At 40.2% G+C, this 13,197-nt stretch overlaps 1 protein-coding gene across 6 annotated transcripts in view; it reads right to left on the minus strand.

Moving 5' to 3' along the window:
• The window catches only part of tmem94 (transmembrane protein 94), a 39,420-nt gene extending 27,321 nt beyond the window's left edge, over positions 1 to 12,099 (minus strand). For 2 of the 6 annotated variants that reach the window (XM_037754940.1, XM_037754938.1), the window contains exons 1-2: positions 11,977 to 12,099; positions 7,397 to 7,800 (exon numbers count right to left, since the gene is read on the minus strand). In XM_037754940.1, the coding sequence (XP_037610868.1) occupies positions 7,397 to 7,420 (24 nt within the window). In that variant the 5' untranslated portion in view covers positions 7,421 to 7,800; positions 11,977 to 12,099. Of the gene's footprint in view, positions 1 to 3,513; positions 4,074 to 7,396; positions 7,801 to 11,976 lie in introns of those variants that run through there. The other 4 variants (XM_037754941.1, XM_037754939.1, XM_037754937.1 and 1 more) reach the window with 3 other exon arrangements.
• Between the last annotated feature and the right edge of the window lie 1,098 nt (positions 12,100 to 13,197).

Here is a 13,197-nt window from a genome sequence, read left to right on the forward strand (position 1 = left end):
AAGCATAAACTGGATGGATGGATTAACCAATTAAAAGTGATTCATTAAAGTAATTAATTTTGTGTTGATTTTTGGCGGTGCCTGTGGATAAAAGCAGTAGTTTTTCTGAGCATCAGATTCCCTTTAGAAAACCTCTCATTTTACTGCAGCAAGAGTCTGACACTCTGCCCTGTGCAGTCCTGGTTCTAGTTCTCCCGTGCCACCCTTCCCTCCAGCGGGCCCAGCAATACGGCCTGGGCCCCCAGCAGCGTGGTGTTAAGATAAGATAAGACATTACTTTATTAGTCCCATAGTGGGGAAATGTGCAGTGTACAGCAGCAAAGGGGATAGTGCAAAAAATAAGAAACATCGGTAAAAACAAAAAGCAAGATACAACACGGTGCAAAAAGCAAAACAAAAGTGAAACAAAATATGAATAATATAAACAAGGGAAATATAAAAACAGGAACAATATAAACAAGGGGAAATATTAAAAATAGGAACAATATATACAGTATTGCTATTACCAGAATTGTACCGGTAGAAAAATATTGCACAGTGAGAATGAATATTGCACGGTATAAATTAAACCTGATTAGTATTGATATTGCACAGTCAGTGTACAGTATAGTGCAGTTATTGTCAGTTTTTGGTGTGTGTGTGTGTGGTCTACTGGGAGCAGTGCTGGTTGTGGAGTGGACCTGCGATAGCGCTCCTTCACACACTTTGGGTGGAGCAGCCTGTCGCTGAAGGAGCTCTCCAGTGCTGAGATGGTGCCCTGCATGGGTGTTGGTGTGGGCTCCCAGCGGGGACCAGCGGCTGCTGCTGGGCGCGGAGCTCTCTACCTCGTTCCCGCCGGAGTCTGGGCTGAAGGAGTTTCTGGTGAACCTGCATGATTTTCTCAGATATCCTCTGATTTTGCGCGGAATCTGACCCGGTGGCACCAATGACGAGCATTTAAAATAACTACAGTATATAGAAATAGACAATCTTCTCGCTGATGGTAAAAGCTTTGATTTAGATTTTCCTAAGCTTGACACTTGACCATTATGAGCTGATGAGCTTCCTGGCTACTGTAGCTAGCAGTGACATTGTTTGCTACAGGTCTGATGGTGTCGACTGAAACTCCTCAACTTCCTGCAGCACAATCCACTGTCACAACTATGGCTCTTTCAGTTTATAGGTGTTGTATATCACACACCGAAATGTTTCATATTCAGTTGAAGCTAGAGATGCACCGATACCAATACCGGATCGGATATCGGGCCGATACCGACTCAAATAGCTGGATCGGAAATCAGTGACAATGGGGCCATTCTATTCAATTCAATTCTATTTATTAATATCTATTCAATTCTGCTTATATACCATATACATTATATAGTGGAATTTTGATTCCTCGTTACATTTTGACCAATTTGTTGCTGCATTAAAAAGGTTTACACATGTCTGTAAAGGGGAGACTCGTGGGTACCCATAGAACCCATTTTCATTCACATATCTTGAGGTCAGAGGTCAAGGGGCCTCTTTGAAAATGCCAGTTCACAAAAATGTAGCGCAAGTCTGGAGCGTTATTTAGCCTCCTTCTTGATAAGCTAGCATGACATGGTTGGCACCAATGGTTTCCTTAGGTTTTTTTCTAGTTTCTTATGATACCAGTATCTTCACTCTAGCTTTAAAACCCCTAGAACCTAAAAATCGCAATTTGTATTAATGCATTAAAGAAATTAGTGGCGTTAAAACAAATTTGCGTTAACCCGTTATTATTCAGTTTTACTTGTTGGATTTTCCACTGTGAAATATTGCCAGATGGCTGACATTTTCCTCGCACTGACTACCCTTACCGTTACACTCTCCACCAGCACTGCATTGTTGTTGTTTGCCATCGTCACGTGACAAACTACCTGCGATCAGTTCTTCTTCGCTTCTCTAAAACAGTAGTTGCCAGTGGCAGCCATGTTACATCCAGGGCGACAGGCTACTGATTTGGAGCGGCAAAGAATAATTAATTTCAGGTTAAACAAGTTGATTTTTTTCCGAGTTCATAAATTATGGCATCGTATCTGTGCATAGGCTGCGTACTCGCCGATACCAGATACCAAATTTTGGGCAGTTTTGAACGCATTTCCGATACTGGTGTCAGTATCGAAACAACTCTACATTATTCTGCGTAACAAAGAAAAGAGCATGTTTATAATAATAGAGAAAAGGAAACAGTCATATCTAATGTTTGTGGGAAAGCAACCTTTCCCACTCTCCATGTCACTGTGAGGATGTGTGTGTCTGCAAAGGCCTACGCATACACATAGAAAGACAAACACACAAATATGAAAACTCACACACGTCTACACACAGGGTTCAGCTTTCAGGCTCTACATCCCACACAGGCAAGCTATAAATATCTCCTCATTTCCCCAGAGTAACAAAGCCTCAACAAAAATCCTCCAGACAGACGTAAACACTCATAGCAGAGAGAGCTGAACCGCCTTAGTGAAGCAGAGCGCGCCTACAACCCAGGAAGGATCTAGATCAGGGGTGCCCAATACGTCGATTGCGATCTACCGGTCGATCGCAAAGGTAGTGTGGGTAGATCGCATGGCATTAAAAAAAAAAAAAAAAATTAAAAAAAATTAAAATATAGACGTCAGCTTATCAGAGCAGATTGAGAACTGTCTGTCAGAGTTTGACAGACGCTTTCAAGACTTTGTTTTACTGGAGCCAGTCGCTACATTCACGTGCTACCCTTTTCGGGAAGATGCTGATGCTGAGGCTGATTCACTCGCATCAAAAATTGCAACACTGTTTCACCTGAACTCATCTGGAGTGGAGGATGAGATTTTGACACTACAAGCTGACATTCAGCTTAAGTCCAGGGCTCATGGACAGTTCTGGAACTTACTCACAGAGGAAAAGTACCTCAACATGAGGAAATGTGCTACCTCCTTGACTGCATTATTCGGCTCCACTTATTTATGCGAGTCAGCTTTTTCCCACATGAAGATTATTAAGTCCAAATACCGTTCCCCCTTGACTGATGATCATTTGGAAGTGTGCTTGAGGCTGGCTATCAGCAGCTACTGTCCGGACTATGCATCCCTGGCTGATTCCATTCAGTGCAAGTCATCAGAGTAAGGTAATGACAAAAAATGTACAGAGTTATATTGTACAATATGGGTTCATGCAGTTATGCAAGGTACACCAACATATATTGTACATATAAAGAATACTCAATATATTTATAAATAAATATATGTTTTGCATTTTTATAGTAGGTAGATCATTTTGACTTGATCATTTTATAAGTAGCTCGCATGCTGAAAAAGTGTGTGCACCCCTGATCTAGATTAACCTTGGATGCTGACCAACAAATCAAGAGCATTATACCAACATGCAAACACGACTACTGACACTAAAAAGGCTCGCCATGACTACAGCATATCTGACTGACGCTGTCACTCACCCAAACGTTTTTTAGCCTTCACTGACGAGAACGTGTTCAGCCACAGACGGACAGAGACAAGTGAGACAACTTACACTGCTCTTCTTCCTGAGGAAGATCCCTTCTCCCATCTTCAACACCATGACGGCCCTGCTCTGCTCTGCTCTGCTTCACTAAAATCTGAATTGCTGCTGCTGGGCTACAAGGGCAATATCCAGCGACAGCCGTGCTACGTGACGAGAATCATTTCAGAAACTAGTTCTAAAGATGTGAATGAAGTCCTAACTGGAGCCTGCTCATGTCTACAGTCAGGAGAGAGAGCTGGAGATGCTGCAAGACCTCACCCAAATTTCCCTCGTCACTGGGCTGCAGTCAACAGAGCCCAGCGTCAGTGCACGCTGCCAGCTGGACTTTAATTCAAACACACCAAGTGTGGGTGCCTCTCTGGCGTGGACTGAGCCTCATTCAGTTCATTTCAGTTCAGCGGCTGGCTGGGGAACTAGGCAACAAAACCCCGACTACAGAGAGAGAAGGGGGGGGGTTGAAAGAGGCCAGACATAGTGGGTGTGGGGGGGCTCTTTTGATGCGAGGAACAATGCAAAACCAGGCCTGTATAACACTGGTTATCCTCTTGCCAGCTTAGCATATTTAGCAATGATGTAGGTATGCATACAGAGCAGCGACAGAGAGAATAGAGTGGTGCAGGGATGATGTATTTTTGTAGGCCAACCAGGAAGTTAGCATCGCTCTTGTTTCGTCGACAAAAAGCCAATGGGTTTTGGATTATTGCAGAAAATAAGCTCTGTGGAAAAAACACGTTTATGATACTTGTTCAGCAAGATAATCTTCACAAATGAACAGCCCTTTTATGATTTTTGAAGCGCAAATGCCATCGCCAGAAGTAAAATGCTAACGTTGGGCTAAAAATTAACTACACCACAGCCGTATGAGCGTGAGGATACACAACGAGGCTGTGTAGGCGGACGAGTCGGTTTGATGACGTTAAGTAGTCTCATTTAGCCACTTGTTAGCAACCGCCTTTTTTAAGACACATAAAAACTTAAAAATTCAAAAGTGGGGTATTTACTAGGTCAGTCAATCAATTAAAATATTAAATTGCGATTAATTGCATGATTTTCCATAATTAATCGCACATTTTTTATCTGTTCAAAATGTAACTTACGTCAGGCATTTAATACTCTTATCAACATGGGAGAGGGCATAAAATATGCTGCTTTATGAAAATGTTGGTATATATTTATTTTTCGAAATCAATTAACAACACAAAACAATGACAAATGTCCAGAAACCCTCACAGGTACTGCATTTAGCATAAAAAATATGCTCAAATCACAAGATGGCAAACTGCAGCCCAACAGGCCTTTGAAAATGGCCATGCCAGTTTTTCATCCTTATTTAGCCTCCTTCCCGACAAGCTAGTATGACATGGTTGGTACCAATGGATTCATTAGGTTTTCTAGTTTCATATGATACCAGTATCTTCAGTATCATCTTTAAAACAAATTTGCATTAACTTTGACAGCCCTAATCACAACTTGTGAATTTTGGGTTGTCATAAAAGTTCAACTTGCGATCCAATTTTATGATTTATTGTGATTTTTGTTAACTTTTTTAACACTAGACCATGGGGAAAAGTTGAATCATACACTTCTAGGGACTTTTACTTTGGAAAATCTCAAAATGAATCCAGTAAAAATGTTTGATTTCCAGCATGTATGTAGTCAGAGATGTCCTGAAGTCAAATATATCAGACATTGTCAGGAATTATTTATTTTATTTTATTTTTAATTTATAAGAGACATGTAATGTTTTATATACTTCTGGTGAATATAATCCAATCAATCTTATTTACATATATGTATTTTGTATATACAGTTCCCTTTGTTAACACCTTATTTTGAAAACCGGATGTAGTCTTGTGTGTCTACTTCCTATAACTTCTCCAAGGTGGTCGCTAGCTCTCCCGTCAGCTCCGTTGTCTTTATACATCCATGATCAGCTCCATCGGGGCCGTTTGAATGCATTTAACATAAATGTCAGTATATGGGTGCTTTACAGTTATAGCGTCGACCCATTTGACCACGGAGATGAGAGTGACAGCTGACTTGACCGCACGTTACCGTAATACGATAACGTTTCCTGTTCATCATAGAGTTAGCATCAACACTGTCATGTAATTCAAATGTATAAAAGGAAAGGTCTACTCTACCTCTAACACTTCTGGGACATTCATGTGTCCATTAGAAGGAGGGCGGCTCCATGCTTCTGACTGTACTGTAATGAGTCAATGATTATATAACAGAACGCAGAACATAGGTGGGAACACTGAGATAGAAGAGGTAGAATGCTTTTCTTTGAGCCTCTTGAGCAATAGGTCAGGGGCAGCCACGTTTTTGTTCCTAACCGGTTGTGAAATGCCTCTCCTACATATCTATGTTTAACTCGAGACGTTTGATCATTTGACCCTTCAGATGGGTTTAACTGAAATGACCGAAAATGATCAAGGACAATGAGAGTGAATGTGAAAGAGTGAATATGGGAGAATGTGAAGTGGTGCTGTATTTCAGTGTAGCTCTTGAATTTCCTTTGCTACTGGTGACTTTGTACATTTTACTGTTTGCAGTATTAAAAGATAATCATGGTTCCTTACAGCTTGGATCTTATTTTCGGACTTTTGACTTTCCTTTCTGTCGCTTATGATAACACTGGGCTTATCAAAGATAATAAGACATGTTGTAGACAAATCCCCAGCTTAGCCAAACTTATTTGGAAAGTACGGAGCCCCCCTATAACCCCAAGGAGAAAATTTTTATTAATTTGTGCCCTCAAGTTAGTAACTCGTTCCCTCGAATTACTTCATAGTGCACTTCCTCCAATCATTCCTGACAGTCCACGCATTGCTGATGTACAGAGCCCCCCTAGATGATGTACTTCGGTAAAGTTGGAAAGATATTGACAGATTCAAACTTCCTGGATCAATAACTCATAACCGAAACGTTGTTAAAACACAAACGAGGGCTTTTTCTAACCATAGTAAGGTAGACAACGAGCCACAACCTCATTTTAATCAAAACGACCCGTCCTCCGAGCTGGACACATAACATTGGTCTCTATGTGCAGCCGGATGTGAGACGAGTGGTCAGGGACCGTCTACAAAGTGCAACGCCGAAAAGAGATGCTATAAAAATATTCAATAACTTCACTGTTATACAGTGTAGTACCAGCAAAATCACTTCACCCATCAATGATCTCCTCATAGTTGTGCTACAACACTTTGTTTGGAAAAATATGCTTTTGCATAATTTTGGTGAATTCTAATGGGAAAAAAATATTCAATAACTTCACTTTTATAAAGTGTAGTGCCGTCAAAATGTCTTAATTAGTTTAATAAGTATAATCAGGAAGAGACCGTTGATATGTGAAGTTTCTCCTCGACTTGAACCAGCGACCCCCCGGTTCCCATGGCAAGTCTCCACGGACTGAGCTACTGCCGCCCCCGGCCATAGTGCGACCATGAACTGCAACGCCCTCGGTTCACATCCTGCCAGAGACCTTAGTTGCATGACATTCATCCTCACTTTCTCCTCTCATTTCCTATCATCGCTCTACTGTTGTCTATTCAATAAAAAATACTAAATCAATTATCAGAATAGTTGCCAATTAATTTTCTCTTTTGATCGACTGACTTATTGTTGCATCTCTACTCTCATGATTGTAAATGCTTGTCTGAGGCAGCCCTGAATCACAGTGTATAGGGGTCTTTAGGCAATATTTCTAATTACACATCTGCTCTTTCAGAAATTAGTCTAACTTTTCCCTAAAGAGTACCGCAAAACATTTTGGAAAGCCTGAACCTATGCTAGGAGACACAGCAGCACAGCTAAGCACTCCCCTCAGGGCAGTCTGAATCCCAGGAGCCCTATCTGCTCAGTAAACAACTCTCCACCTCCAACTCACCTGCTTCTTATCCAGGTGCTCCATGGCAACCACAACCACTCAACATGCTCTGCTCCTCAACCAGCCAACGCCACCCGGCAGAGCCTCGTCAGCGCCGCTCTGCAATGTCCGAATCTGGAAGGCGCGCGCTGGAGGCTCTCGGCCCGCTGCCTGTGGAGGCTGCAGACGAAGTAATTCCGAATTGGACGGAGGAAGATGGAGAAGGCAGGCGGGTGCAGCCTTGGTCCCCCACCTGGCAACACCTCCTGCCCCGCCTCCTCTGCCAGTGTGACAGGAGGCACGCCCACACCTGCAGGTATCAGCAGAGGGAAGCAGGGAACTGTGGGATTTTTTTTTTTTTTTGGAGGATTAATTGTTGCTCAGGTGCGGCACAGGGATCCTCTTCATAACATTCATGTAGAGGTCTGTGGATAAATGACAAATTACAGGAATCAATTAAAAAGAAAGTTTTAACTGGAATGACACCTACATTGCACTATATTGCAATGCAGACCAGGTTCCATTAATACCATCACAGTGACAGGGACAATGACTGATATATTTGACTTCAGGACATCTCTGACTACATACATGCTGAAAATCAAACATTCTTACTGTATTAATTTAGATATTTTCCAAAGTAAAAGTCCCTAGAAGTGTATGATCCAACTTTTTCTCATGGTCCATTGTTAAAAAAGTTAACAAAAATCGCAATAAATCGTACATATCGAATCGATATATATACATATTGAATCGGCACTGAAGTATCGTGACAGTATCACGATATGGTGTATCATCCCAGCCCTATTGTATGATGTTGGGACTACAGTGAGAGAACCCAGATGTTAGCATAATAACTCCATTGAAAAGCAAACCGAGGCCCTGAATCTACTGACACCATGCTCACCACTCACTCTGACCACATAAGCAGCTTCCTCTGGCACAAAAACCCACTGAAACCCAGAGTCAGCAGTCTCCATTGGCAAAGAGTTGACAGCGCTCAGCCAAACAGAAGAGAAAAGAGCCAGACAGGCTGAAAGGTGAGAGAGTGTACTGACTAAGTAAGACCGTTCGAGTAAGATTAAACCCAAAAACAGAACCATTGAAGGGTCAGAATGAGTGTAGGTGATGCAAGCAACGTCCAGCAGGATTCACACACACATATCTAGAGTGTTATTTATCTTCCCAACAAGCTGTTTTTGTTTCCTTTGCACACTTCAGTCAGCTAATAAATTTCCTTTAAGTCCTATATGTGTCGGTATCCATACATATGTTATATCTATTCCAATCATATGAATTCTATATAGGCTTTGCTATCTATAAAAATGAATAAATAGCTGTTATTGATTTAATCAGTTATTACAAATTGTTGATTGTTTTAAGTAAAGTGGGAGGAAACCGGGGCACCCGAAGTAAACCCACATCACCCAAGGAGACAACACACTGCTGCCCACTAAGGTGGCCCTGAGAGCTCCAGCATTCATGTTTAAGGAGAAAAGGGGCACCCCAGATTTTCTCCGTCAAAATTAATACTATATTACCACCTAAATAACCTCAAGTAAGTCAAGAACCTGGGGATGGCGCAACCTCCCTGTGGTGGTGTCTTCAGGTGGTCTTTGAAAGTGGAGGCAATGTAGTTATCAAATTCTGGTTGGCTTAGAATCATTGAAACCAGCACGGTGGTTGCAGAGCCCCACTTCTTGCATTGTTCGGGTTCAAAACTAAAGTTGAAAAATAATTTCCGGTACCAATGCCCAGTAAACAATACGTTTCCTCTGAGGAAAACTCACTACAGGACTCCCAAACGGTCAGTGCGTCATGAGGGGGATAGTCCTTTGATTAAAGGGGGTGAAAGTAGTGAATTTGATAAGTCATGATTGTCACAGCTGTGACTCCATGCTCAAATGCGCCACAGGTGTGCCAAGTTAGCCATCTATGGAAGTTTTTATTGGACTTTAATACTTGTAATCCACAGAAGACAATCCACAAATGTGTACCATGATCTACAAATATTTCACTATCCACCAACATGTATTTTTGTATTTGTGTTGTGTAAAGTCACATCCACAAAAATAAAGGGCTATTTGCAAATATGCATAACTTACTCTGTAAATACGTATTTTAAGGTTTACATGTGAAGTGACATATACGCATTTGTGCATCCATTTCTACACGTGGAATGATATTTGCGCATTTGCAGATCGCATCCTGTGGATTTATGGGCCACGTGACATTTGTAACTTTCCTCCTGTTTGTTTACGGAATTTTGTCCAATTCGTACTGCAGCAGATCTGTAGATAATAGTTGTAATTCACAGAAGACAATTCACAAATATGTACCATGATCTTCAAATATTTCACTATCCAGTCTATGCAGAGGTAGAAGGAAGTTACCGCTTTTATTGTTGTAGTCTGAGTAACTTGACATCATATCCGTCCCGTGTCCTTCAACCAAAACAAACCACAGCCGGCCAAGACGACAAACGGTGGAGGGTCTGCATGGATATGGGAGAGCTTGCGACAAACTTGGCGAAGTTAGCGGAAGTATACAGGTGTGACCATGTCCGGTTTTGCAAATAAGGTGTTAACAAAAGGGAACAGCATATACTATATGTATATACTGTATAAATATATATATATATATATAAAATTAATTGGATTATATTCCCCAGAAGTATAAAACAACATTACATGTCCCTTATAAATTAAAAAGAAAATACCACTAATTTGTGAGGGAAATGTCTTTATTCTTTTATTTGACTGATATGTTTGACCTCAAGACATCTCTGACTACATATAAGCTGAAAATCAAACATTTTAATGTATTAATTTTGATGTATGAAGTGTATGATTCAACTTTTTCCTCATGGTCTAGTTAACAAAGTTAACAAAAATCGCAATAAATTGTAATATCGAAGCGCAATTCTTGTAGAATCGCAATACATATTAAGTGTTTTTATTACACAAAAAAATTGTGGACAGTATTCACTGCGTTCACAGGACCTTTTTGTGCTCTCTGTCCCAAAAGCTCGGACAAAAATTGGGGAAAGGGCTTTTGCATATTCTGCACCCTCAGCCTGGAATTTGCTCCAAAATTACCTAAAAATCAAGGAGCTGGTATCATTAAATATTTTTAAATCTAAAATGAAGGCTTTAGAAGCACACTCTATGGCATGCCAATGTTTTTAGCCCCCTTGTTGTACAGCTGACTCCCAGAAAAGTTCCCTTTTGTCCCCCCATTTATCTTTAGATAATTCTCTTTAATGCAAATTTTAGTGCTTTTAGTGTTTGTGAATTGTATTTTATCTCTATTTGTGTCTGTGTCTGCAACTTTGTGTCCTTGCTGCTGACCGTCTTGGCCAGGTCTCCCTTGGAAAAGAGGTTCTTAATCTCAATGGGACTAACCTGGTTAAATAAAGGTTAAATTAAAAAATAAAAATAATATCGAATTGGCACCATAGTATCTTGATAGTATCGAATCGGGAGATGAATCGTCCCAGCCCTACTGCATACAGTGTCTCCTGTGAGTTTTCAAAGCAACATAATACACCTGCAGTGACCCAAGGTGCCTAACAGAACTGCATCAGTCAAAAAACCTGCTTACTTATTTAAGTTAGGTTGTTAATAAAGACAGAACAACTATCAGGAGCCCCGTGCTGGAGTGACAGTCTGACAGTGGCCTACCACTTTCAAGCAGCACCTGTCGTTAGGAAACGGTATTACCAGTCTGAACCACAGTGGCAACACCATCAGACACCTGAAAGCAGGTGTTTCCAGTTCTGAAAACAAACCTCACCCTGCTATCCCCGCCTAGAGCTGTCATCTAGCTAACTAACTACTGCGTGGGTGACATACAGTTTCCCAATAGGTCTACTACTACTAGCTAGTTAAGTAATTTCAGCGAGCTAATCCTCGTCAGCCGAGCTCAACGACTTTGGATTGATTTGTTTGTATGTATTTATAATAGAATAGAATAGAATAGAATAGAATAGAATAGAATAGAAAGCTTTATTGTCATTGTATTAATGACAACAAGATTCACAGTTGCCACTTCTGGTCAGTGCTTTAAAACAAATACTTGACAAGCAGCTAAAACATATAACAGGTAAAAACACACAGTTATAAAGCAAATAAAACAGGTAAAGTAGGTGTAATAAATAAATATATATAAACAGAAGTGTTACACTAGAAGTATAAAATATAAAACAGATGTAATGTAAACAGAGGTAATTGCACTTGTAAAATAGGTAGGGTAGATGTAATAAATAAAATGTAAACAAAAGGTATTTGCACTTGAGGTGTAAGACGTCAAAGGTCTAAAATGACTTGTCTAATGTCTTTAAACCTGTATCCTTATATTGACAACATATCACGAGCCACGAGAGGAACGTAACCGTGGTAACACATTTAGCTAGCTTAAAAGAGTTCACGTTAGCATCCTCTCATAGAGAACCGCTAGCATCGATGCAAACGTTAGACGTCCTCTTCCATTGATGTCAAAGGCATAATACACGCTGACAGAACAAGAGGCTTTCGACCTAACACTGCTGTAATATTCGCTACACAGCCCCGTCAATGCACAGTGTTAGTCTGTGAACTCACCTCGTAGTTTTCAGGTCGTTATTTTATATCCTTTATCAATTTATGTCGAATTAAAAATGCACTTCTGAGCTTTCACTCCGCAGCCATGTTGTGAGGAGCGTTCTGCCTGCTTGGGGAAGAAGGAATAGTGCGTTGTGATTGGTCGGCGCTAGAGCACTCCTGTCGTCTGATTGGCTGAGACCAGAGTGGGCGTAGCTTTATTTTCTAAGACTGTTTACGGGTTCTGTTTTGAAATAGGAAACCTCAACACTTTACTGAGGAGTAGCTACAGGATTTCATGACCCTCAAAGAAAATGAATTTGGAATATTGTGTTATAATATTTATTACAACAATAACTCAATAATGATATAGTACAAATAACATATTAGCTATAACTACAACTATTAGCTGCCTTTTATTAAACCAGATAATGATCTTATACTGCACTACAGCTTTTACTCTTGTGTGTTATATTCTATTTTAGCTTCTATCCTAGCTTTTATGTTTAACTTGTTTTTATTTTCTAATGTTTTTATAACTGTTTTAATTATGTCTTAATGTTCTTTTGCACTTTGTTTCAATGTTCTTGAATGTTTATGTAAAGCACTTTGAATTGCCCTGTTGCTGAAATGTGCTATGCAAATAAAGCTGCCTTGCCTTTCCTTGCCTTGCCTTTGCCTATCACTCATCAGCTTTTTTCACATTACAACACAGCACACAGAATATAGCATTGATAAACCCAAACGAAAATCCAGAAATCACGTGATGACATGATGTTCATTTTATGATCAAATCTCTGAATGTTAGTGAACATTGCATGGATGTATAAAGAGGGAACTGCACTGTTTCCTGTTCAACCTGTATGTTAATCCTGTTGTCCCATTAGTGAGTGAATTCATCACTACAAGAAAAAAACTGTATGAGTGAAGATGAGAGAAGAATATGAAAAAAATGCATGTTTCTAATGATGAAATCTGGATTCCAGGACTTTTATTTGTAATGGAGTAATTTTACATTATTATATTGCTATTTTTACTTAAAGCAGCAGTGTGTTGCTCCAATTCAACCATAGTTACACCCACATGTATGGTTATTGATCAAGTTCTTCCACACCAAACTTGGAAAACCATTTCTGTATGGAGCAGGCTTTGGGCATTGTCATGTTGAACCAGCAAAGGGACAAATACAAACCATTACAGCAACAGTAGTTTGAAGCACACTATTGTCAAAATATAATTGTA

Source organism: Sebastes umbrosus, chromosome 20, assembly GCF_015220745.1.
Source record: "Sebastes umbrosus isolate fSebUmb1 chromosome 20, fSebUmb1.pri, whole genome shotgun sequence".
In the NCBI taxonomy this organism is placed as follows: domain Eukaryota; kingdom Metazoa; phylum Chordata; class Actinopteri; order Perciformes; family Sebastidae; genus Sebastes; species Sebastes umbrosus.